The 27143-nt window shown below is 38.7% G+C and overlaps 1 protein-coding gene across 2 annotated transcripts in view; it reads left to right on the forward strand.

The window, feature by feature from the left end:
* The window catches only part of RGS17 (regulator of G-protein signaling 17), a 73809-nt gene that overhangs the window by 24221 nt on the left and 22445 nt on the right, over nucleotides 1-27143 (forward strand). For both annotated transcript variants that reach the window (XM_017822050.1, XM_017822051.1), the window contains exon 2: nucleotides 19152-19295. In XM_017822050.1, the coding sequence (XP_017677539.1) occupies nucleotides 19177-19295 (119 nt within the window). In that variant the 5' untranslated portion in view covers nucleotides 19152-19176. The remainder of the gene's footprint in view (nucleotides 1-19151; nucleotides 19296-27143) is intronic.

Below are 27143 nucleotides of genomic sequence, written 5' to 3' on the forward strand. Positions count from 1 at the left end.
CCCTTCCACCCCCAACCATTCGGTGATTCTGTGACTGTGTGTGTATGTGCCAGTAGGAATGGGAAGGCAAAGGAAGAATAAAGGGGTTGTAGTGACACTAAATTACTTCACTGAGCTCCAGTTTGATTTAATTCAGCCTGCCAAAAGGCTAACTGAAATGAAGTCTACAGTCTTGAACTGCTGACTGAGAAGTAGGCAGGGACAGAGAAGGAGTCATTAGAAATGCTGAAGTGGCTGGCATTCCTGATTACTGCAAGAAGACTCAGGCTCACCACACCTCTGCAAAGGAAGAAACACCTACAATAGAGTCAACAGAGTAGCCTCATTTACCACTAAACAGGAAGATCAGAATTTGGCCTTTTGTCACTAAAGTGTCAATTCGTTAATACAAATGATAGTTTCAATACAGGCAATTAAAATGATGAGTGATGTGAATAGGAAAGGACTCATTCCAGTAAAATTGTTCTTCTGAATTAATTTGAATTTGAAAAGATCACAGAGCTGATAGAAGTTCCAATTAACTTGGGCAAAAATGAGACTATCAATCCAATGGAAATCTGCCTTACTTAAATATTTGTGTTCATTTTGAATGATTGAAATAACTCTGCAAAGCTTCTGAACTTTGATTTAGAAATACCAAAGCATCATTAAAACAACTCCATCTAAGTATTTCAGGCATTACATGCAGAATAGCACCTTTCCATTGAATCAAGATGTTCTCTCCCCACTGTTTCCTGTGATGCACTTCCAATAATGCAACTTCAGTGATACATGGTGGGCTTTAGGCAATGAGGCAAAACAGTGCATCAGAGGAGATAAATCTAGTGAGTGCTCCCAGCATTAGGGAAATTGATGAATCATGGCATCAGTGGCAGAAACAGTCTAATGCTGAACTGAACAAATTTGAAAGGAGGCACGGAGAGGGGAGATTTCCCCCAACCAGAAACTTAGAACATAACCAACCACACCCCTGGAAACCTGTAATGTTGCAAAAATGCTGTTTTCCAGCAGTCACAGGGAAACTTTGATTAGTCCTTGGCAGCACCACATTAAATGTTGTTCAGTAATTTATAGCAAGACACAATTGTTGGATTTTGCAGAATATTTTGTATTTTTTAAAACTCTTTAACTTTGAAATATCACTAGAAAGGCTTGTCTAATACCTGGTATGAGCAGCAGCTTATAATTTGAGTCTTTTTCTGGGAAAAAAGTGCAGTCATAGTTGTGAATATTATTGAGTAATTCACAAGCGTTTCAGGATAGAGCAGGTTATTTGGAAGTTTTTTTAATGGATAAATAAATCAAAAGTAAGATACCTGGTGACTTCACAAGAACCTGAGCAGGAGTGTTGAGCAATATCATCTGCATAATTTTTCATAAGCCATTTTTTGGTTCAACTGATTTAGCTTTCCTGTCAGAGCACATGGAGTACACAACTTCTTGGTTCTCATCAGTTTCATTAACTATATTCAAATTATCTATAATGATTAATTAACTTGAAAAGAATTGCCTGGCAACATGCCTTTAACCACTTCCTGTTTGTGGTTGAAAGCATTGCCTTGTCATGGGAGTGAAGGGTGACAGATGTATTTACATAAAAATAGGGGAAAAAATCTCCCTCATGTTGCCATGTTCCTTCCTCCTTCAGTAAGAATTGCTCATGGAGTTGTCTCAGCCCATACTGGGGGACCTTATTCCTGCAGTTCCCTCTACAGAAGAGCATCCTTAGGTGGGCTGAAAACAGGGCTAGAGCCACATGTTGGGTTTGGGGGAGGGAGGACATTCAAGGGCCTTGCAAGGGATACCAACCACAGGCAGGCACCAGTCCAAAGATGACAAAAGTAGTAATGGAAACTGTTACCCCAGCTTTAGGGGAAGAAAAGAGCAGATCATCCTCCAAGAGCTGGAAGTCTGGAAATTGGAAAGGCTAATAGAGAAGTTTCAGACATTCTTGCATTTTGGCAGTAGTCAGTGCTATTCGAAAAGGAAGCTGGGCAGGAGCATTCATGTTTCTGAAAGTAGATGGTACTGAAGAATCCACTGGGTTTTGTTATTTTTGATAACTCAAGAAGAGGTGCTTAACAACCTATGCTATGTTGGAACTAGGAGCAATGTACAAAAATGAGCCCCAGAAACAATATGTTTTCTAGCAAGATATTACATGCAAATAAAAATGGAGTTAATGACTAGTCTACATTTCAAAGGTAATTTTGGGAAGGTGAATTTAGATACAAAAACACACAAGGACTGCAATTTGAGGCAAAGCCCTTGGCCTACTGAAATATCCATAATTAACTCTTATCAATAGTGTGGGAAATGAAGACAAATGTAAAACCCGCTTAGAAACAGACATGAAGTAGAACGGCATTCAGAACTCAAAGTTCACCATGAGCAGCTGGTGAATATAAGCATGGCTGCCCAGTGTGGAATAAACAAAGGAATTGTGTTGGAATTTGCCCTTAGGAAGACTTAGCAAATTTTGGGAAATTCAGTGAACAGAAGAATGTTTCCATACAGTCCAAGACAGCCCTGGAATGAATTATTAATTGCAAATATATGGAATGCTCAGTTATCCAATGTTGAATGCCAATGCACAGTTAGTACAGTGCTGGAAGTGCTGACTGTATCTCAGCTACAGATATTAACAAGTAACAGAAACAGAGGTTTCTGGGTGACTTTTGCCCCACAAACCGAGAAGGTAGCTAACACCTGCAGTACTGCTGGGGAAAGTTTCCTATTAGGGCTAATATCTGTTGTATATTTCTTTTTTGTCTATAAGCTGTTTTCCTTTCAGAAGAGGCTTCAGGTGGCCTCCAGTGGAATGGTAGTCTGAAGACCTCTGCCTCCACATGCTCTGTGAGTGGCACATGTGCCTGCTGTATCAGCCTCATTTGTTCTACATCCGTGAGCTCCTCTGTGCAGCACAGGGCAATTCTTCATCAGTTGTCTCCAAGCATAACTGAGTAACTCTACTGGGATTTTTTTTGTTCTCCTTGTCTGTAATGTGGAATGAAGCCACTCCAAGAGATGTGCATTAGAACTAGCAAGGACTGTAAGACTAACATTAGGCATGCTGACTCGTATCGAGTGTGCTGGGAAGAAATGCTGAGGTTTTTTTTCAGCTGTGTGTTCACTGAATGTGCCAAACCTTTGCAAGATGCATGTGTCAAATATAAAACATAACATGAGAACATCATTTAGTTTGAGAGCTCTTGAAACAAAGCAGTGGTCTCTTTATTGAGAAATATTGAGAAATATTCAACATTGTGTTTAATGTCCCTCTGTAAAGCCTCTGTTACTACTTACCCATTGCCTTAAGTTGCACACCATTCAGGTATCAACAAGGAAAGACATAAAGTAGGTCTCTGACTCCGCACAGTTGTGTTAAAATATTCATCTTTTTCCTCAAAGGATAAAGATTTATTTAACTGTAGTAAATGTAATGCTTTTGCTTCATGAAAGAGCTAGAATGTCAGAGGAATCTCTGATCCACATCATGAAACCTTGGAAACCAGCAGTATGAAACAACCTTATGCCTAATGCTTAAAGCATGGATATCTTTGCAGTAAATAAAAATATTTCCATGCAGTTTTCTGTAACATGCATTTTTTTAAAAGATTCTGTCTCCAAAATTTCTTAAACCTAAGGGGTTTAAGAGGATGTTCAGAGTTTTTCAGCTTCTTCAGAATGAGAGCCTCATCTTCACTTTGCCTCAAATTGGAGAAACTTTTAAGAGTTGGTTCAGTGAACAAAGCACATTATAATGACCGGATGTTTTTGAAAGTCCTATCATACAGAACATGTACTTTCCATAAGAGGAAAGACAGACCTTAGTCCATAAAAAGCACGGCTTGCTAGTAGTATTGTGCCCTAATTTCCAGTTTACTCACTCAAAAAAAAGGCTTCATTATTCTTTTATTGTAAAGGGGTTTGGAAGAAAAGATACTAGAAATAGGTAGGATAGAGATTTTAAAGCAACTGATTCCATATTATGTATAAATATTATAGAATAACATACTCTACCTTATGCCTCAATAGAATCAGCTGAGGCAAATAAAAATGGGACATAAGAATTTTGACCTGAAATGAGGGCTAGATAAGGCCCTTCAGCTAGAATATTTTGAATTTTTATGTTTTAGGGGAGTAAAAAAAACCACAAACCACCTCTAAAGAAACCTTGTTTCTAATTGTTGCCTTTTTTAAAAACAGACTGAAGTAGTCACTGATACTAAACCTCCTCCTTAGCCTGATGCAAAGCTTGGTAGCTTCAACCATATTTTCTAGTTTTATTGCATAACTTGTTTCTCCTCCCCAAAGCACGTGATGAAGCTGCACAGTTGGCAGGACTGAATCTAGCCTAAACACTCGTGACATAAAAAAAAAATAAAAATACAACCACAGAGGGGTCTAGCTCTGCTAGACTCAATATACTGGGGCTAGAAAGCAAGCACTATTCTTCTCCTTCGACATCCTTTCCCAGCAACACCCTTCCCCCTTTGCCTCAGTGACTGAAGGTAGCTCACAGTTGTGGCTGGAAAAACAGGAATTTATTGTTCAGTGGTAGGCTTTCCAGCCAGGCCATACTTCACATTCATCTGGTTTCTGACTTTTCCTTTCGGTTTCCTAAGTTGATGATACATATGAGACCTTGCTGTGTCTTCCTGTCACACTCTCTCCACTAACTTCATGTATGTCATTCAATTTCAACCAAATGACAGGTCAAACTTTCAAAGAAAATTTCAAAGGCAGAAAATTAACCCAAGTGCCTGGGAAAAAAATCCAACAGCCAAGTGAAGGAGAGAGGTCCTTCTAAAGCTCTTGTGGAGAGAATCACAGGATCATAGAATCGTCACAGAATGGGTAAGGTGGAAGGCACAAGAGTGGGTTACCTAGTCCAACCTCCCTGCTCAAAAAGGGTCATCCCAGAGCACGTGGCACAGGATTGCGTCCAGATGGTTCTTGAATATCTTCAGTGAGGAAGACTCCACAACCTCTCTGGGCAATCTGTGCAAGTGCACGGTCACCCACACAGTTAAGAAGTTCTTCCCCATATTGAGGTGGAACTTTCTGTGCATCTGTTTCTTCCCATTGCCTCTTGTCCTATTGCTCAGCACCACCAAGAACAGCCTGGTTTCATCTTCTTGACACCGTCCTTTCAGATACTTACAAACATTGACAAGGTCCTCTCTCATTTGTCTCTTCTTGAGGCTGAACAGGCCCATCCTGTTCATATTTGATCTGCAAGCTTAAACTTTACTGGCCAACAGAGTTGGTATAAACCCAAGCTGCTGCAAGAGTTGCTGTGACTGAGAAGGTCCTCGGAAGGAATTGGTGTGTGAGGTCGCAGTACACAGGCTGTACTCAAGCTTCTTCCCAAGCTGCCTGTGTTCCCCATCCTCTTACAGATCTCACAGCAAGGTCCTGCTTTCAAAGACAGTTTGGAACAGGATTCAGTGTCCAAGTCATGGTACAACTGAATGTCTCAGAAAGGGCAAATCGTGGGGAAGGTGGAGTTTTAATCCACTTTTGCTGTCCTTAAACATACAGTCAACAAGCTGTCCAGAGTTGTTGCACAGTTCTTTTAAATCAAAACATTACCTTGTCCTCTTATTATTATAGACATAATGTTTCTAAAATTCAGCAAAACCTCCCTACCTGTTTCACTTGCCGGATGATATATATGTATCTTTCTGCAAAGCTCTGTAGCTTCTTTTAACATTATGAAATTCTGGACAAAAGGATGCCTATGGACCTCCTCTGTGGAGTCAGTCATCTGTGTGGCAGTAGACGAGGACAGCAGGCTGTACTGCCAGTGAGCAGAGCTTTTATTGGAACGGGGTGCTATACCAGACATTCACATCAAGCTTCACTCGGTGATGTAACAGCAGTGTTTCAGGAGGTCTTGTCTGCTGATCTTCGGGAATCTATTTATCTAAATAAGGTTGGTTTACCCTATCCCATTGCATACTCAAGTGGAAAAGCTACTTTACAGTAACATAGTTGGTGATTGCAAACCTGTGCTAATGCTCAGCGTAAGAGTAGAGAGCTTGTAAATGTATGGATATGACTAGGCATGACACTTTCATGCCAAAATTTGCATGTTTTCAGAGATTTCAAAGGTTTTAAGTTTTCACAACATGTTTTCAGTCCCTTGTGTTTTAGCAGATTTTTTTTTTATGTTGGTACATAAATAGATTAAGAAAAATTGTGAACTTCATATTATGGGAAAGTAGTTTTAAGTTCCATCCTTTAAACTTTAAAAAAAAAGGAAGTGTTAAAAGTAGACCTTTTATGTAAGTCTGTTTTGTAATTCACTTATAAGTGGTCTTCAAGAGGTTTGGATATATTTTGCTCTTTTCTGGGCAACGAATAATTCACAATTCTTTTTTCCTTCTTAAGCTTTGAAAAAATGCGGTAGCACCACAGCCTTCCCTAGGCACATATTGGTTCAAGTATACCATCATACAAAGACAATGAGGAACAAATTAACTTCTGGAATATTACTTACTATTATTGTCTGTCCTCCAAAGCAAAATGTCCTTTCCAAGAAGGAAAACTGCTGGATTCTTTCTATGCAAATTTTTATTTAGCATTTGTAGACATTTTAGAAGAGTTCACTCACATGCTTGATAGAATTAAAAAGATAAAAAACAAAGAAAAAACTGGTATATTGTTTTTTAATATGTAAGTTTTCCATGCAGCAATAACTGTCAGATTCTGCAGGAAGACGTAATTTATGATTTTCTGTTGGTGAATATGAAAATACATGCACAGCTTGCTATAAAAATTTGTTTACTGGGATGGTTGGAAATTTTTATTTTTAAAATTGACACATGTGCTGGTTTAAAGGTAAACCAGCAGGGGAAATGAACTCAACTCAAAGGAGAGATAATAAGTCAGAATAACAATTTAATAAAATAATACAATAAATACAATTATACAGACACAGTTGGTTTTAACCCACAAAACCCAAATGTATAACCCAGCACCCTGGGGCATGAACAGAGTGGTGTTCATTGGGCTCCATGAGTCCAAAGTAAAAGGAGAGGGAAAAACCCTGTTGGTGAGAGTGCTGTTGCAGTCCGGTCAAGAGTGGTGATTGCAGTCCGGTCAAGAGTGGTGATTGCAGTCCGGTTGAAAAGTGGTGATTGCAGTCCGGTTGAGAGCGGTGGTCTGCAGTCTGGCTGAGAGTGGTGGTCTGCAGTCTTCCTCTGGATCCCACGAGTGGTTAAAAAAATCCCAAGACTCCAAGATTATATATCCTCCAGTTCAGGCAGGAATGCCCAGTACCTCCCTGAGGGTGGGGAGTTCCACAATGGGTATGAGGACAGGAGCAACTCCTATCTTGCAGGCCTCTTAACACCTAGTTTATAGCCTGAGGAGTCAGGCTGCTCTGGGCAGATGGTGTAAATGGTCTATTGAAAACAGTTTCTGGGAAAGGCATGGAAGGCTATAGAATACACAGTTTTGGGTTACACCCATACAGTGATGAACTGGTCCCAGCTGTTCTAACTAGGACAACACATTAAAAAATGACAATGGGAAGAGAAAAGAGAGGAGAAGAAATCATTGTAGTTTTTGTTTTATTTCTTTGAACCTTCATACATCCCTTCCAATGCACAACATGCTAACTAGTTTTGAAGACTTCTCACTCTAGTTTCAGAACACCTCAAGCCCTCTGCCTAGGGAATCTCTATTGATTGAGAGATACTACTTTCACTGTCAGGCATTTTCTGTATAATTTAGACATTTATGGCTTTCTTTTGCTTCATACTTGCATTATACCTCTCTCTTTAGGAGAGAGAGACATCAGGTGTCCACTACCTGATGTTATAAAGTACCAACAGACACATAAATTTGTGGTAGTTGGAAAGTGACCTGTGATTAGCTCTGGAGAAACCCATTCTTCCAGGCAAGCTAACAAACAAGACACCTGTGGGAATTCAGGCAGCTGAAGTAGATTCTTAAGTGATGAGATACATGAAGGAGGTACACAGTTTTCTACATGGGAATCATTCCAGCCAGGAAAGGGATTAAACCAGGACAGGGGAAAGGAAACTTGCTTTCTCTCACTGAAAAGACAGTAAGTTCTAGAAAGCTCTTGTAATGGCAAGGGAATTTAATCTGGAAGTCCGATTTCTCTTTTTCTCCACAAATCTCTTTTTGTTTCCTGTGCTGCCTAGTGATATTGAGAGATGAGTTGTAGTGAATCTTTCTGCAGCAGCATTAGACACATATCTGCCTGCTATATTGCTCTGCAGGTTATCAGTTTCACAGCAGAGCTGACAGACAGCCAGGCAAAGACAGTGACCTCAGGGGAGGGAGGGAAAAGAGGCAATGGAAAAGGAACTGAGCTAGGACACTGGCTCAAGTCAGGAGGAGGTGGATGGTGTCATGAAAGTCTGTCACTCTGCTATCAGCTGAGTCCATCCTGTACCACTGCACTGGGTTGTTGCAGGTGAGTACAAATCAGAGCTCGAAGAACACAGTGTCATCTTTTTAAAACCCTGTGGTCCTTTTTTTCTGCTGTCAGAGAACCTTAGAAGCAAACAGCTTCAGAGTCTAGACTGGTGGCTTCTACTGCACAGAGATGCCTCGCCTTTTCCATGAGATCTAGGTTGAATTGTTATATATTTGACCAATATAAATATTGTTGCTGAAATATTTACATTGTTAACATATAAATATGCTTCAAGGCACACAGTAGTTGAAAGCTCTGTGCCTGTTCTTCTATATATCAAAAAGTTTTCCATTAAAAGTTTGAAGCTTTTCAAGCCACATATCTTGTCATCTCTTTGACATCCACTCTAATTTCTTGCTCCAAAATAGTTCTAATCCAAGATTTAGTAAAGTAAATTCACTTCTTTTGTCTTCCCTCCATATTTGTTTGTTATCTTCCCATTTTCCCACTCTTGTCAGCTGTTCTTTTTATTCCATGCCAGTTTTTCCTGGTAACTTGCTGAATAGCAGAAAGAGATAAAAGAGCCCTTGACAGCTCCTCTCAATGACTGTCCTGTGCTGGTGGCTGTGATCAGTGGCTCCTAGCTCTCTCTGGACTGGTGAAGTTCTAGTCGTCTCAAAACCAGCAGTAAGAGGCACACATCCGCAAACCATCCTGCTACTAAAGAAAAAGTGGAAAACCCTCACATGTGATAGAGCAGGAAGGACGTGAAGCTTGGTAGTAGCAGATGGAAAAGTGAGTGTTGCTGCATGGGATGTGCAGCTAAACCAAACATCATTAAACACAGAACAAGCAAGTACAGTGAAAGATTCAGACCAGTAGAAATATAGGATTTCAGACAACAAACCTTCTCCAAGCATGGGAACAACAGTTGATTCTAATAGCATGTGCCAGTGTGGTGGAAAAGAGCATGTCCCTTGCACAGAATAGAATTGGTCTCCTCTCCTTTCCTCAGACCAGAAAGCATTAGCACTAACTAGAGGAACAGAAGTATCAGGAGCTTGCTATAAGTTTAACAGAAGTAGCATAGCTTGTGGGAGGGAATGGAGATTCATTGCTGGTGGGTATGCACTCTGTCCAGTCTCTGCCAAGGGCAAATATTCCTTTAGTTCTATGTTCATGAAATTCATAATGTGAATGTGAATGTTCTGTAATGTGAGCACAACAAGGCCACCTGGGCAATCCCCAATTCATATTGGAAAATCCTGTCTGCATGTACTGCTTAGATTCACCTTCTCTCACTATTCCAAGCCATCCAGAAAGACCTTAAGGCTGTTTCTACCTCACACCACCTTCTGCTCCTCTCTCTCTCAGTTATACTATGTTAACCAAATACCTTCTCCCCACCATACTAATCTCTTGATTTTGTTTATTAGACTTTTTTATTATTATTATTATTTGTGAAGATGGCTGAGGAAAGGAGGGCTGAAACACACAGAGACCATGTCAGAGGATACCTCAGAAGTCAGTCAGTGTAACTAAAATCAACATGACTACCAAATATCCAGTTATTTCAAAAAGCCTATATTAAGGAAACCTTTCTGAAGCTACTTCTGTTAAAATTTGAGACTCCCATTTCAAGAAGGAATTTGAATAAAAATAAAGAGCTTTGGAAGAAGAGGATGCAGGTCTTCATTTTACAGTGAAATTGTAGATTCCGTCATTTCAGAGACTAGAACCATGTCCAATGTGGTTTCAGAAAAGCTCTTCTCACACTTAAACAATTTTCTTAATGCCTTCCTTTGTCTTTCAGCCCATAGTAGCATGTGCACTATAAACAAAGATTGTGTACACTTATTTCATTAACTGCTGCCATTTCTAGAGATGAAAATTTTCCAGAATAGTCTTATCTACTGAAAAAGTAGTTAAAAAACATTAAAGCTTGTTTGATACTTCGATTGCACTTGCAAATCTGTTTGCCCTCTGTTAGCTACAAGTTTTTGTGCTAGGCCTAGGATTTTTTCTTAAATTTCTGCTTAAATTTGTACAGAATCTGTGCAGATCACATGATCCCCAAATGACATCTGGCATTTTACACAGAGAAATGGCTTTGAGTACAGAAAAATTTCATTCAGACATTACAGTACTAATGCCAGCAGTAAAGCTCTCTGTGTTCTCAAGTGTCTTCTTAGTGTCCTCTTTATGAGGAATGTCAGAGACTTTCCTCAGAGACTAAACACTTCTTTCCAGCAATATGTCAAGATCTGTGTTTCCCCACTGTGAGGGAAGTATCTTTTCAGCTTTCTAAACTGTAGTGGCTTCATGTGTCTTAAGTCAGTGGAAGCCATCCTGGCCACAATGAATAGGTATATAGATGTAGTGTAAAACAGCATTCTCAGATGTTTTTCAAACACTTACCAATAAAAACAATATGCTTAAAAAAAGATAAAAGGTTTCCTGAGGAGTTTTACATTGTGCTTTTTTATAAAATGTTCCTGAAGACAGTAAAGTGCTCCTAATCATAATTTTAGTGCAGCTTCTTAAAAACCACATGCAGCCATCTTTTCAATAATGCATTACTGTCAGGCTTAACGTTTTGTTACTGAGCAGTAATGTCTGATTCATAAGTACAAATTCCTATCTATTTGATGATGCAAAGATTTAAGCAAGGCTTCCTAAGGATACCAAGTTCACCATAAAATAATAAAAAGAAATCTCAGACATCCTTTATGAGTACAGAAGCTGTCTGGTAAAGTCATAAAAAGAATATTACTGTAAAAAAGACAAGGATTTTATAGTGTTCAGCCAAATTGCACAATTTCAATTTAAATGAATATTTGCATAGCAGTGTTCTACCCTAAATAAAACACTTAATGTCCAAATATTTTCTGCTAGTAGTCCACAAAATTTCTTTTTATTTCAATTCTGTAATGGATAAAATGTCCACTTTATGACCTTCTCAGAGCTTGTTTTGGAAGACTTTAGAAAGAGTCAGGCATCTCCAGATCAAAAGACCTGACAAGATAAAGATGTCTGTAATGTAGCAGTGCTGCACGTCTTCAGATTTTTTGCTGAGTTGCAGTAACTAATAGAAGAGCAAGATGTTTTACTGTAGATGCTCAAGTCGTCAGTTCTCTGAAAGCAAAATTCAATAGGTGCAATAACCTGTTCTCTGGGCCAACAAGTATACGAAACCTACAATTTCAAGAGTTACTATCTGAAGATGGCCTGCCATTAATACAAGAAGAATGACAGCAAGGGGGCTGTGCAGTGTCTTGGGCACTGCAAGCTACTGAAGAGAAAGAAATTTGCTCCATGGTTCTGCCTTGGTAATCAGTATGGGAGCATCAGAGTTAAAATCAACAGTTCATACAGCTTGATGTAGCAACTAAGCTTTTAAAATTAAAAACTATAATATATGCATGCCTTTTCTGGGCTGAATTCAGCATGTAAAACACAGAATCTGTGTACTGGCCTATATGGCACATCAGCATGGGGTATGTGATATGAAGTTCTAGTTACAAATACGTGTGTCAACTTCTGTCTTGATTCAGACCTTCTTACTCTTCACAATTTTGTTTAACCTAGACATGGTGCAAAATAAAGTTTTTGAAGAACCCCGAAAAGCAAATCTGTTAAAATTTGAGTTATAATTCACATTCTGACATGACTACTGTTAACCAGAATAGTTTTTAGAAAGTGCCTTGTGTATTGATCTTGCCTTCCAAAACACAAATTCTTAAAATGCAAACATTTCAAACTTCTCATACTGCTTCAATTAATTGCAATTTTCCATGTAGACTATATTTAAATCAATTAAGGTACAGGTAAGGTTTCATTGTTGGCAATAGCTTCTGATTGTTCTGTGATAGACTACAGATACATTTAAATAAGTAAATGGAGCCCAAGGTGACAGAATTACACCTCTTTTGGTAGACTTCTTCTTCTCTATTACTGTATACAAATTTATTTGTGAAGTACTGAGTGGCTTTCAGGACTCTGTGGCAAAAAGGAATGTACCCATGTCATGCTTTTTCTCGTGCAGAGTGACTAGTATGAGTGCCATTGCTCTATGATGGCTGTATAAGCAGTCAGCAGCACTTAAAAGGGTGCCCATGGTTCTGCTGTTTTGATTTCACTACTCACTCAGCATTGCAAGGAGTGTATGGAAATCTTTTTAGCTCAGAGATATCTTGTGGTCCGTCTTCATTTAGCTTGTGGTACCTTTTAAACACTCCTCCAGATGAATGAAGACAGCACAAATAAAAAATCAATGTTGTGTTAGGGCTATCTTTGCATTGCAAGTGCAGCACATGCATCTGTGAGATTCTTTAACTGGCAGCTGCATCTAGACTGTGTTGCATGCTTCTGTTAATCTAGTGTGTCTGTTCATAAAAAAACTATGGATTTATGACATACAGCATATCACACTGTGGATTTAAAACAGATAGCATATCACAGATCATTAAACATATCATAGTCACATTCTCTGAGGGTTTCTGCTTAGTGTTTCAAGTTAAAAAGAGGTTTGTATATTAAAAATTCAATAAGGCACCCGACTACTTTGAAAAAATAACCCAACAGTATTTCAGAGTTGTCTCTGTCACTCTCCCATTGACTGTTTTAGGAAACTAAAACCCAAGAAACCAATCAAATTCTTGTAAAGATCACTCCAGTTATGCCCACACAACTCATTAAAAAAATTAAAGGAAGTGCTAATGTAACTGTTCTTATGAATGTTGACATTTTCCAAATATGTGGGAAATCCAAAATGGTAGTTGAAAGTCTGGAATCCACAATATACAAAGCTTTCCACAGTGTGCATTTTGGTTCTTACAGTGAAGCCTGGATGGGATCTTAAATGAATAGTGTCTACCTTAGTACTTACGGCTTGAAGGCTTTCAAAATCCCCAAACTTAAAAACCATTCTTGTTAGAAATGCATGTGCCAAATGTATGCCAGTTAAGACAGTGAAAACATCAAGTATGGTTAAGAGATTTATAGAGTCACATCCGGGGCTGAAATAAGCTGGTATAAGGTATGAATTTATGTAAGGTTTTGGTCCTTTATTGTCAAAGTCAAAAGAAGTAATGTGGAAGAACTGATGTGATAGATCACCAAAAAAAAAAAAAAAAAAAAAAAAGATATTTTAAGTGCTGAGTTTCTTGCCTGTAGAGTAAATCACCCTCTATATCCTTAAGTCATTGACTGCACCTTTCTGATGCAAGGTGAACTTTCTTGCCTATTTCAGAAGTTCAAAAAAAGATGGATTGCTCTAGCTGATTCTGCACCAATTCTGTCCTGAAATCTAAGCCATTATTTGTCCTATCTCCAACAAAAGACAAAATGCCACTTCCTTGCTATATAGAATGGTGTGTGTTTATCTGCACCCTTATATAATCTCTGTTTCAAAACAGCGATTAGGTAATGGTTCCAGAAGATATGATAAAAAAATTCTCAATCCCCAGTGTAGTTTCAGGATATTTTGCTGACTTCATAGTGCATGAGCTTCTTCAGAGAACGCCTTCACAATCCTGACAGGGGAACAAAAATGCCTATAGGAGGGTCATGTGCAAGGGGAAGCTCCAAAATGAGCAGCGAGAGCTGGATGGGACAGTGCCAAAAGTTCTGATAACTTGCAGTACTGTAATAACAGGCTTTTGAGGCTAGGGGGAAAAAAAAAAAGAAGGGGGAAAAAAAAAGCTTACTCTTGCTTTATCAGAAGATAGACATCAAATGAAATGATTGAAATGATGCAGCAGTTTTTTGCTATGTCCAGCTTCTTGGGAATTTCTAGGGAAAACACTCTAAAACCTAGATAAAACCTAGCACAAGTCCTGCAAGAGGTGGAGAGGTAGGGAGGTGCAACCCTTCAGAAATTACCTTCTTTTCATCTTGTAGAGATACTCTATGGAATTTGAAAGGACTGAAGTCTGTATTCAATAGGGCTGCCCAGGTAATAAACCAAATGATTCTTCTGTGAGTTACTTCTTTTGAGCTCTCTTCCCAAGACAGTGCTCTGTACACAAGGGGGTTCTGTAATAATTATCCCCAAGAACCCAGGGGAATAAATGGTGATTGTCTGAACAAAGAAATAGATCCTTGTGCCATCATTTCCAAAACTGACAGGAAGCCTTACTTGAAATAGAGGAGTTTTTAGTTATCATATTCTTCTAGCACTACAAGATTGAAGATAAACACAGGATTGCACAGACTTCTTTGCCCTGCGGCTTATAAGAGCTACCTGTCTCATAACTGGTAAAATAAACAGTTGTGGTACTCCTGGGTTCCTTTCCTGAGCTGCAGAGAAGGGACAGCAGATGTTCTGTGAAATGAAGTCCTTCGTGATTATGGGATTGCTCAAAGGGCCATAATATCTACCCACCCCCAAGAGAAAGAGTCAGACAAGCAAGCTGGAATACTATACCTATTTCCCATCAGCACAAATGGATATCATAAAACTGTTAGTAAACCATGCCAAATGGAGCTAAAGAACTAGATGCAAAACTGAGAGAAGGAACTGATACCTGTGACGTGACGGTCTGAAAGATCATATATAGAGAACCAAGGAGAAAAACTGTTCCATTTGACAAAGACCCACCTTCACCACCCAGCATTTTTGCCAAGCTAGAGGGTGTCAGGAAGAATGAAAATGATGAAAAAGCTAAAAGGCAAACTGAAATCTTGGAGACAGTACGTACTATTTGTACTATCCTAGAAGGTCTACTCAGTATCAGTTCACAACATTCTACTCCTTCACAATTATGTACTAACTTTTACACTCAAGTACAGAAAAATAATTCATCTCATCATTTACTTGCTGAATTAAAGATTCTAAATTTCTTTTTCGTGCCTGGGACCAAGGCACCAAATATAAACCCTCTGTCTACAGTTCAGGCTCTAAATATAGCCAAGAATTAAGATATTCCTGCTTCTGCAACCTAAACAATCTAATGGAATCAATTACTGTTTTGCATAGATGACACCTGGTATTTACCAATAAAACATGAAACATGAAATCTAACCAAAATAAGCATGAGACTGAAGTTTCCAGCCATCCTACTTCATCCTCAGTAAACATATTATAGCTTTGCATCACAGGGTGGATTTTTCACATTTCTTATAGACTTCAGCTTAGAAGCTGTCTGAGAGAATGTAAAGCAAACAGAAGAACAGTGCTGATAACTTTGACTTCAGCGAGTGGTTATGCCAATGGAGTGAACATGTGCATTCACTGAGAACACTGTCCCATTGCTTGGATTTTCAGCCTCATGCTTTTATTGATCAGTGCACCAGTCATGCCAAGTGAAATCAACATTTGCATTGTGAGATACAGCAAGGTTTAGGGGGAACACCAATGTCAACTGTGGAAAGGACAGAATCTGAAATGGAGTAAATACAACTTATTCCCACTGTGCCAGTAAGATCTTTCCTCATTATGCTTGGAAGCTAAGGATAGTCCTAGTATACAGTATCCATGTTTACAACTAGTTTCAAAATATACTCCACTGCAGCACTTTTCTGGCATTATAATTAATGCTTTATCATACATACTATACTAGAGGTAGAATGCAAACTCTCCTTGGATGTATATACAGGATTTGGGGGAGTTGCTCAAATCTTAGGAAAAAAATTCTGTACTGTGAGAGTAATGAGGCACTGGAATAGGTTGCCCAGAGAAGTTCTGGATGACCTATCGCTGATGTTGTTCAAGACTAAGTTGAATGGGCATTGAGCAACCTGGTCTAGTGAAAGGTATTCCTGTCCATGTCAGGGGGATTGGAACGAGATGATGTTTAAGATCCCTTCCAACCCAGGCCATTCTCTGATTCTCTGATTCTTTTCTTTTATATCTTTCTTTCTTTTTCAAATACAGCCTAAAGAGATAAGTATAACTGTACATGCAATCAAGGACTTCTCTCTTCCTTTTCTAAATAATGCATGGTCAGAAAGCGGATGGATTCTGTCCCTTCCCATACTCCAGAGCAGTCAGCATTGCAAAACAAGCAGTCCCACTCTAAAGACTGGCTAACCTGTGTGCTCTGAGCAGCCTTGGAGGAAACCATTTCTCCTGAAATGCTCTACAATGAAGAGTCATGTTTCCTCACAACTCTGTCCTGCCAGACTTACAAACCTCTGAAACAGCTGGCCGTGGCAGTCCATATCACAAGATGAATGCTGGAGAATTTTCAGTGGTTGAGTTGCTGGGCAAGATTGAGGATGTGAACCATTCCTGTGAAAAGCCACTTCTTACTCTGACCTTCTTTGTCGTGTGCTGTGTGTTGGGAATTGCATTTGCAGATTTTACCTTTCTGCAGCTGCACAACTCCCATCTGTTTCACTATCATGTGCTGATGGCATGAGCAAGAATGGAAGAAAGTGGTCCCCATACTCTCCTTACCTGCCTGATGTACTGTTTCTTCCCTTGCTGTAGTCCAAGTGGTCACATCTTCCCAAGGTGAACGAGACAGGGACTTGAAGCAAGTTAATTTTTTTTTCCTTTCTCCTCTGGATTAAATTTAAATCATGCCTATTCTTTTATCCAGTTCACCAAGTACTTCCTCAAATGCTACTGCAAACATAGAGAAGGGGACAGCTCAGGTGAGGGAATGAGTGACTGTGAGCTAGGCAGGAGAAAAGGGAGAGAGGTATGTATTTCAGAGGCAGGAGCATCTTGTGGTGTGTTAAACTTATTGTGAAACTACAGCAAAGTCAGCAACTGTCATCATCATGTCTGAATGGATAACTTTCATCCTGGCCCCTTTATTTATAGTGCAACAGATTCTAACCATAGTATATTTTTAATATATAGCTAAAACTGTGTAAAAAATGCTTCACTTCAGGTATGTGGGTGGAATGAATGGGCTTACAGCCCAACAAATACCTAAATATGGGTAATTTGACTCATTTCTGAAACTAATAAATTTTGTTGTGTTTTTTTGGTTATACAGATATTTCTAGAATCTCTATCTTGATTAAAAGAAACAAATGTTCTTTTGTTTCTTTGCAGTCATTGCACTTGCTGAAGCAAATATCATTCACAGGCATGACACAGCTATCTATGAAATAATTTAACTGCATCATGCAGTCAGCAGAAGTTCAGTACTGTAATTTGGAGAAAGTGACTCCGTACTGTCACTCACTCTCTGAGCTACATATTATGCTGCAACACGTTTTCCTTACTTCCAATCTGTTGTAAAAATATGGGCAGTTTTCCAATTATGTTAGAGTATCCCTTGTTAACAACACAGGTTTACATCTGATAAGAAAAAAAGGTGTGTGGGGTTTTTTGTGTGTCATTTTAATGTGTAAGAGCAGCTATAAACCATAAGAAGTAATATCAATAGCATAAGCAGGTGCACCCACCGTGGATAGTTAAATGGTTCTTCATCGTTTGATTTGACCAAACACTCCAGAAATTACTTGATTCTGCTCAGTGACAGTGTAAAGGGGAAAAGTAGTAATTTCAGCACTAAGCTGAAATAACCACCAACCTTGAGTTTTGAAGCATGAGTTCGAGTTCTGAAGCTCAGTATCCTTGCTACGTGCTGTGTGAAAGCTGTCTAGAAGGACACTATTACAGAATAAAATCTTCAGGAGTTTTAGCAACCATGTAAATGCAAACTCTCACAGCTGCTGCCTGAATGCATGTAGGTGAAGTGGCACATCCCTTGTTTGTCTGTGCATGGTGTACCCAGGTGGCAAATCAACCAAGTTTGCCTTTCCCCAGCACTCCCGGCTGTAGCAGGATGCCCTGGAGGTGTGGAGCACAGAGCATGCTGCTCACACCAGACCATTTTCTTCCCACTTCTGTTTTAAACCAGACTCCTTTCCACAGTAATCTGTTAGTACTTTTTCAAAGGCAAAAGTACTAAATTTGTTCTAATTTATGTGTTTGTACTAGCCATTACTCTGGGAAACTTATAGTTGTTGTACAAATATGTGAACCATTAGAAGGATCCTGATATCTAAACCTCCCTAAATAACATAACTTAGCAATAAATCTTTAACTTCTTTTGAAAATTAGATAATGCATGGTATACTACTTCCAGCTGCATATTTCAAGTCACCAGAAAGAAAAATATCTTGGCCTAATAAAACATAGAAAAAACTGGCAATTGGCAAGAGAAAATCTGTGACAACAAAATTGTCTCAAAGTTGGAGAAGCATTTTAGAAATACATATTTATCATTCATTTTATTTACAAAGAAGTAGCAGGTCTCTAAGTTATGACACTTATAACAATCTTGGCTCTTAACAGACAGCTATTAGTGCCTATATAATATCACTTACATTAATTTCTTTGGTCCAGCACTGACTAAAGAAGTAAAAAAGTAAAAGAGATCAGTTTCCAGCTCATGTTTAAAGTCATCCCACTGTATTTTTAGTACTATGGAAAGAGCTGTGATAGTCTTATGGTAAGGAACAACTCGGTCTTTCCCAAGTGCTACACAAGCTGTGTGCCTTGCTGTTCAAAACAGTGATAATAAACAGTCCTTTGAGCCCAGCCAAAGCGTTAAGAATAGGCGTGATTCAACAACACAGTAGTGTGTGTCACTAAAATGTGGTCTTTTGGAAGCTGCCTTTAGCACAGTAGAACTATTACTTGGCCAGCTCAGTTGATGGTCATGTGCTTTTGTTGCCATGAGCTGTAAAAATCAGCTGAATCAGAGATTGCTGTACAAATGTGAATGTCGTTTATGACGGTCTGTAGTAATTCTGTACATCTCTTATGTCTGTGTTCTTATAGCCACTTGGGCACTGAAGTAGCTGAAATGAGAAAGAGGCAGCAGTCACAAAATGAAGGAACATCAGCTGTGTCTCAAGCACCTGGAAACCAAAGGCCCAACAACACATGTTGCTTTTGTTGGTGCTGTTGCTGCAGCTGTTCATGGTATGTCCTGTAGTATATTTGGTTCCGTATCCACCACAGGTAAACAATGAGAATGGAAACTGTGAAGCACTGGGAACATGCAAACTTGTGGGAGAGGAGGCACAATTTAACTTTTTACTTAAAAATTTGATTTAAAAATTCCCTAATTTGGTTGGACATCTTCTGAGGGGGAAAAGGAAAGAATAGTAAGTTCAAGCTATATTTACGCTACTTGAGCCATAAGTGAATGAGGAAATTTCAGTTGTAAAATTCCTATATGTGATACTGAATATTTTATAGTTTGCATCAAAATATTTTTTGTCTGCTTGTACTTTTGATATTGCAGTCCTCTGCATTCAGAAGGATAAAAAGGAGATGGTCATAAATGTGAATATGTGGTATCCTGTTATACTACTTAGTTATTGAATAATACTTATTAGTTATTGAATAATACATTTTCCATAAATCTGAAAATACAAGCCTTAAATTCCACTTTAAAATGGTGTAGCACAATTTTAGTGGAAGAAAAAAAAGGCTCAAAGATTGTGGCTGCTTGTCCCTTCTTAAACAAAGAGTTCACTTGAAATGTCAAAAATTTAAAGTCAGTTTCAGAAATAGCTTTAAATTCTCAGTGTCTTGAGATGCATCAGGTCTTTATTTCTTACTTTTATGAACACAGCATTGAAATGCAAAGTTACAGACATGCAGTACTGTTCAGAGCCTGTGCATCCTATTGCCTAGACAGTTCAGTTTTTCTGGACTACTCATTCTTCTGTGTATCTGTGTTATTTTCACTTGAATCAGCCATCTGGCCCCAGTCTAAAATCTGAGGCCATTTGCCCCAGAATATTTTAAAATACATACCAGCATTTATGCACAAGGTACAAAATAGGACAGCTTTTTTCCAGGATGCCACATCCTGGAAGCAGTAGCAGGGTGTTCCTGCCTGGGCTGTTACTTCCAGTTTCGTCCAGAGGCAGAGGATATTTGGAGCAAGGATGAGAAAGAGCTCATGCTTTCACTGAGTTACTTTACAATATGTTCAATCCATATTGCAAAAGAGGTGGAAGTGTATTAAATAGGAAGTAGAGAATGTTTTGCCACTACTCTGTCTGCTGTGGGACAAGGGCACAATGTAAGATTAGTGATACTTTTACAGGCCAGAGGTTCATTTAGCTCAGTATCCTATTTCAGGAAGTGACCTTTATTGGATGCCACAAAGAAAGGATAAAACAAGTAGACATGCACGTCTTCAACCTACCCACAGCAAAACTCCTCACAACTTCTGGCACTCTGCAGCTTAGGGAATTTCTGGCCCAGAGTTCATTTCTAACCAGTGTGGTTTATAGCCCTTGATTGAACTTTCTTTCATTAATTTGTCAAACCATTTTCAGAAGTAACTTCTTGACCTCATCTAAACTTTTGGCACCTAGAATTTCCTGTAGCAATAAATTCTACAACAGGCCTGTGCACTCCATGAAGTATTACTCCCTTTTATTTGTTTTACTCTACTAGATACTACTTTCATTTGATGCCTCCTTGTTCTTATGATTGTGAACAACAGTGACTAATTGTTCCCAGGATGGTCAAGATTTTATAGAGCTCTCTCAAATCTCCCATCAGCTGTTTTTTTCTTTCATAGTCTTCTCTATTTTAATCTCTGTGATACAGAAACTGACCCAGACCATGATTTATCATTATCTGTCCTATATACCCACCTACCTCATGTCTCTCTGTATCTTTCCTATTCCCCTGTCTCCTGTCTGAAGTCTGTGACTAGATCTTGCAGTAGTCAAGGCATGGATGCACCATGTTTTGTGTTTGCTTTTGACTTTTATTACTAATTCCTAGCACTCTGCTTGCTTTTTAACAACCCCAAAGATGTTTTCATAGAACTTTCCACCTTGACTACATCTCCTTCCTGAATGGAAATAAAGCTCATCATTGTGCATGTACAGCTAGGGTTGGCTTTTGCCTTGCATACTAGAATATGAATAGCCATGAAAGTATCAGTCAAATTTCTAAAACCTAAAGACAACTGATTTTATTTTGTAAGCATGCCATAGCTCAAGAAATCTTATTTAACAATTATATTTTGAAGTTTTATGAGCTTTGTGATACATGGAGTGCCTCCACTCCTTAGAATGGAGAACAGCTTATGCATAATAAATCTAAATTAGAGCAATTGCTGATTTAAAACATGACATATATCTTCATCTGCTTTAGTAATTGTTTTTGCTGTCTTTCAGGTTTTTCAGGGTTTAAGGTTTTTTTTTTTTTTTTTGTAAAGTAGATTAAACTGAGCATGGAAAAAATCCTGTCAATTTAAGCTAGTTTCTGGAATTAAGTCAAAGAACTGGTCAAAGGGGATAGTTACATCACTTGCATTTACTAAAATCAAAAAGCTAGAAAAGGTAATACAACTTTTTCAGCTGTATCTTCTATGATTTGGCAGTGTAAACTCCATTAGAGGAGAGAAGGGACAAAACTTTGAAAAAAGCTGTATGACATGTTTTATAATCTCACTTGAGATGAAGTCATTAGTTGCAGTGCCAAATTCATTTAGTAAATTTGAACTGTGCAGGTAGAGTACAGATTACTGTTCTTGCCTCAGTTGTGTACTCTAAAAACTACAAAATGAATTAAAAAAAATGTAGCAAACTTTATTATTCTCTCATATACAGAGGATTCTATGTAGTTAATTCTCTAGGTTAGTTCTCTGTAATAGGAAATCCTAATCAACAATTGTAACAAGTTCTCTGGACCTAATGTAATTACATGATTAGTGATGAAGACAATGTTTTAACTGTCAGTATGAAGATTAGAAGAATTTTCTTCTGCTTTTCCAGCTGTGTGTGTGACTGAGGATGGCTCTTACATCACTAACCCCTTATTGCCTCAACTTCCTCACCATTCATAGAAACGTGCAGGTTTTAGTAAGAAATTTTCACTTTTTCCTGTTTGAAGAGTTAGTTCAGTAGTTCGTATATCCACACAAATCATTAGAGTTCTAAAAATATTTTTGACAGTTAAAGCTTTATCTTCATCACTATTCAATCTAGCAACAGTTCCAGACAGAAGTTCATGTTACTCAAATACTAAGACCTCTGGAACTAGAGAGAGCATGTAATTACATGTACTTTCATTGCTGAGCACAATGTCACATGCTATGGAATATCCCTTTGATAAGTTGCAGTCAGCTGTCCCAGCTGCGTCCCCTCCCAGCTTCTTGTGCACCCCCAGCCCGCTCGCTGTCAAGGCAATATGAGAAACTGAGAAAACCTTAGCGCTGTGCAAGCACAGCCCAGTAGCTGCTAAAACATTCATGTGCTACCAACTGTTTTGGACACAAATCCTAAACATAGCATCATATGGATTGCTATGAAGGAAATTAACTCCATCCCAGCCAGACCCGGTACATCTATTGGCACTGATAATTGTTAGGACAGCAAATTGCTCAGTTTACAAGGACAAAGCAAGACTGATTACCAAGGTTTGCTCAGACTGGACAAGATGGAGATAAACAGGATTATTAAGATGGCCATTTTATTTTAATAGGTTTGCTCAGGACATTGCCCAGCTAGCTTAAGTTCTGAACTTATTTCTGAGCATCAGTAGTGAAGGAAGCAGTCCTCCTCAGTGGAGAAAATAAAGTGCTTCGGAAGTTCCCAGCAGGAAAAACTTGTCCACTTACACCAGAAGCAGATAATATATCCTTGTGAAGATCTTCTATAGGACCTTCCTCTCTTCAGTGACCAAATATAGACCTTAGGCACTCACTTCAGGAAGACTGCCTCATTAAAGCAGCTAACAGTTAAGTACCAGTCAGGTAGCCAAGGTCCTGGACTGAATCTAATCCCATGTCTTAATTTTCTGCAAAACTCCATTCCAATAGAGGACAGAAGAGAGTGCTTCCTTACTAGGTATAGTTTCAAAGATTTGAGCAGCCTAAGAGTTGCAAAATTTGCAGTAAGACTCCTAACGTGACAGTTTATAATTTCCTCAATTATGCTTTCTCCAGAGAGTTGCTCCAGAGTGTATTTAGAACTGTGACTTTATAGTTTTGAGCTCAGCTTAGCAAGGTAAGAGTAGTAAGCCTGCTATTTCACCTCCCCAACCTTATTTAGCAATCCATTACTCCAGCTTCCTGAGCAGACATGAAGACAGTTGTTCTCTTGCAAACAATTGTAAATCACATTCTTCAAAAAACTCTCCAGATGCTAGCACAAGGAGGTTGGCTTTTCTGCCAAATTTATATTGTTTCCTCCTTTGTCTCCCACCCAAAGCAGGAGACATATCTTTTTATCTTTTCTTCCTTTCATAAGGTGCTCAGTGAATCTGAAAACGGTGGGACACTGATGCCAAATAATCCCTCTGCTTTTACTATACACAGAAGGCTCACAAGGGATCTAACATCTACCCTGCAAGAGACCTTAGCACTATGGCAGTCTGGGGGACATGAAAAGGCTTCCAGGGGATAAGTGAAGATGATCGCTTAACTTTCCTTGTAGCTTGATTTAAATGAGTGAGCCTTTACCTGAAAGGGAACCATTAAAACAACTGCTTAAGACTTGTGGAAGAGTTTAACATATACAGGAGATGCCAGGGAAGATAAGGTATGTGCCATCTTGGCAATGAACAAGAGTTACTCTTGGCAAGAAACCTCTCTCCTCCAGTTCTTATAACTTGTCTATGACTGCTGTGAGTTATGTCTGAAACTTCTTCCTGATGACCTCCTTACACAAATATTTTTCTTTATTAACAGGAACATTTTCCTTGCATGGGTTTAGCAATTTACTTGGGCCTACTAGAAGATGTTTCTGTCACTGGTGCCATGAATATGAGATGACAGAAACAGTTCTAAGGAAAGGTTTAAATTACATTAATTCTTTTCTCTACAATGTTATCTTACTGATAACAAACAGAGTGTGCATGGTATTCTAAATGAAAAAAAAAAAAACAACACAACCCCCCCTTTTTATTTTTGCACTTCCCACCACTCTAGTACTTTGAGAGGAATAAATTTTTCCTGGCATATTCAATGTTAGTTTGCTATCGAAAAATTGTGTCTAAGCTTTGCATGAGTCTACACAAGATAATCTCTGGGGGCCATAGTCATGGCTGCTTTATCTTATTTAACTATGGTAGAAAGTTTGGGGAAGAGGGAGGCAAAGAAATTATGGGAAAAAAACCCAATTTAATGCAATGAATTATAGCCACATATTCTGAAATATGTGAATAACAAAATGCTGGAGCCTGGCTGACTTTTTTGTACCAGCCCACCTCTAGTCTGCTTCTAGTCTAAAAGTTCTGCTGCAGACAGGCATGGGAAGAAGGATATGGATTTTGTTTAAGCTTTTAACAAGAAAATAAAATCCTTATCTTTGAAACAAAAGTGCTGATTTTGAAAAATATATTTTGGGTTTTAATTTTATTTTTAATTCTTCTTTTCCTCCCTGAACTCATAGGACAACACATCTGAAACAGAGGTACTCAATTCTCTGTGTTTTACTTTTTCAAAATATCACACCTGAGAAAAGTCAAGTGTGGAAAAGTGCATCAAGAATTATTGTACTCTAGTGCAGAATACTGAACTACAGGCTACTGTACTCTATTTTATCGAAATAGGTGATACTTTTAAAAATATTTAATGGGAAAAGATGTTCCATTCTGAGCCTTTTTATACTTTAAAAATTCACAAGACATCTTTATATTTTTATCATTTGCTGTTCCAGAGGTCAAAGATGAAAACACTCCCACTCCTTCCTGGAGAATAATTTATTCTGAGGTATAGTAGGCTTAGCTAGCACAGGAACTCATGCTTTGTGTGTCTATGGGACAGTATCATCTCCATCATCACAGTGTGATAGGCAGCACTGGTGCTTTCTTAGGAAAGGAACACCAGTTCATCCAATCGGTAGTATTTAAAGCTGGATAAAATCTGTTATCTGACCTGTCACACAAGCTACTGAATGTGATATTCCTGAAAATCAGTCTTAAATCAACTTGTCTTTAAGTCCACATATCCTCAGTGATGAGTCCATGAGAGAAAGCTGGCAGACATTCTTCTTGCCACAGGAATACACCATGGAGTGAAGTATGGGCTAAGGATCTAAATACTTAGTCCTCAGAAATGGACATCTCAATGTTCCCTGGGCTACTTAAAATAAAAAATTGAAATTCTCAGCATTTGGAAAAATAAGCAGAAGACACTCTAAAAATAAATAGGTTCTCCAGTATTTTTTTCATTCTTCTGTAAGTTAATAGTACTTATTAAATAATACCCAAGTAAAGCATTTCTTTTCCCTTTCAAGCAAAAGAAAAGGATGACCTATAAAGTGAAAAACAAATCATAGCAGAGAAGCATGTCTTCCTAATGTGTATGATATTTAATAGGCTCATTCTTCTTTACAATTAAGACAGTGCAAGTGATTTTGTTGGCAATTCATGGAAGTTTAGGTTCTCAGGGCAGACTGGGGACAGATGGCTCTGTGCATGCTTGTTTACACAAATCTTCAAGGGCATTACAGGCTGACTTGCCAACCCCTGGGCTTGTGCCCTTCTGTGACACTGGGTCAGATTGTCAGTGTTAGCCTAATAATTCCTGGAAATCTTCTCTCCTTGAGCCAGAACACAAATATACCTTGTATATGATTCAACATGCAGCTTATCCCAGAGCTCCAGAAGTGGTGAGTAAAGGCACCTTTGACCACTTCCTGCACCTCCCTGTGAAGCAGATGTGAAACGCTACCTTTCAAAAGAGGGGAAGCACATATCTTCTACATAAATGATGACACAAGGTGTGAAGGTATGCTAGATGAGCTCACAGGTATACTAACTGCTGCTAACTAATAATTTTCCTTCATCTGCTTCCAAGGAGTAAGATATGAATGCAGGAAAACAATGTTCCTGGCAAACCAAAAGGACTTTTGAAATAAAATTTATAGAAAACAAAATTTAATGTAAAAACAACTGAAGGAAGCTTAAAGTTAAACTGTTAAATCTCATGAGAGCCTGCCTTGGTCACTGTTCTAAATTAATCAAATATATCTCACCTCCCCTTATCAAAAAGCAGCCAAGAAATCCCTATATCCAAGCTCATGAACCACCTTATATCTTCCTCCTTTCTTCTTCTCAGCCTCCTGCTACCTACCTCCAAATTCCTATGGAAGCACAAGCTCTTGCACAGCCTTGGAGCAGGGGCAAGAACTGTGAGCCACCAGCTCCCACAGCAGCAAGGGGTTTCCACAGGCCATTTGCTGTGCAGAACCAGCTTTGGTGCAGGCCATTGCTTTGCAGGACATGCAAAGTAAATCAAAATCTCTAGGAGGAAGTTGTAAGCTACACACTGCATTTATTTTGGCTAGTGATGCAAAGGGCTAGTCACTAAGGCGCTGCTGGTTTGCTGTGAATTCATGGTGAAAGCACAGAGATGCACAAGACACTACACAGATGTTCAGCATATATAATTAACTTTAAATTAATTTCCAACCAAGAACCCTGGTTTGAAAAACCTTAACACCATAAACTGAGTCTAACTCCATGTAAACTCATAAATGTTTCTATTTTCAAAGGTATGAGGTAAACTTGTTCCTCCCCATAATAAAATAATAAAAATAAAAGGCTAATGCAAAGAGCAGAGCAACAGTTTCTTATGCAGCTGGTCTGTTAACAGTGATCACAAAGCAGTGGTAGAATCCCCATTAACATCAAAACCAGGCCTGGGCTTTCTGGGCCAAGCTTTCCTAGTATCAGGATTTTATTCTTAATAATTTAAACTTTGAAAGTTCATTTCATTTTGAGGAACAGATGGAGGCTCATGTGTTTACTGACATTTTTACCCATCTGTGATAACACAGGCAGGTTAGA

The sequence above is a fragment of the Lepidothrix coronata genome, unplaced genomic scaffold, assembly GCF_001604755.1.
Source record: "Lepidothrix coronata isolate B3197 unplaced genomic scaffold, Lepidothrix_coronata-1.0 Scaffold94, whole genome shotgun sequence".
In the NCBI taxonomy this organism is placed as follows: domain Eukaryota; kingdom Metazoa; phylum Chordata; class Aves; order Passeriformes; family Pipridae; genus Lepidothrix; species Lepidothrix coronata.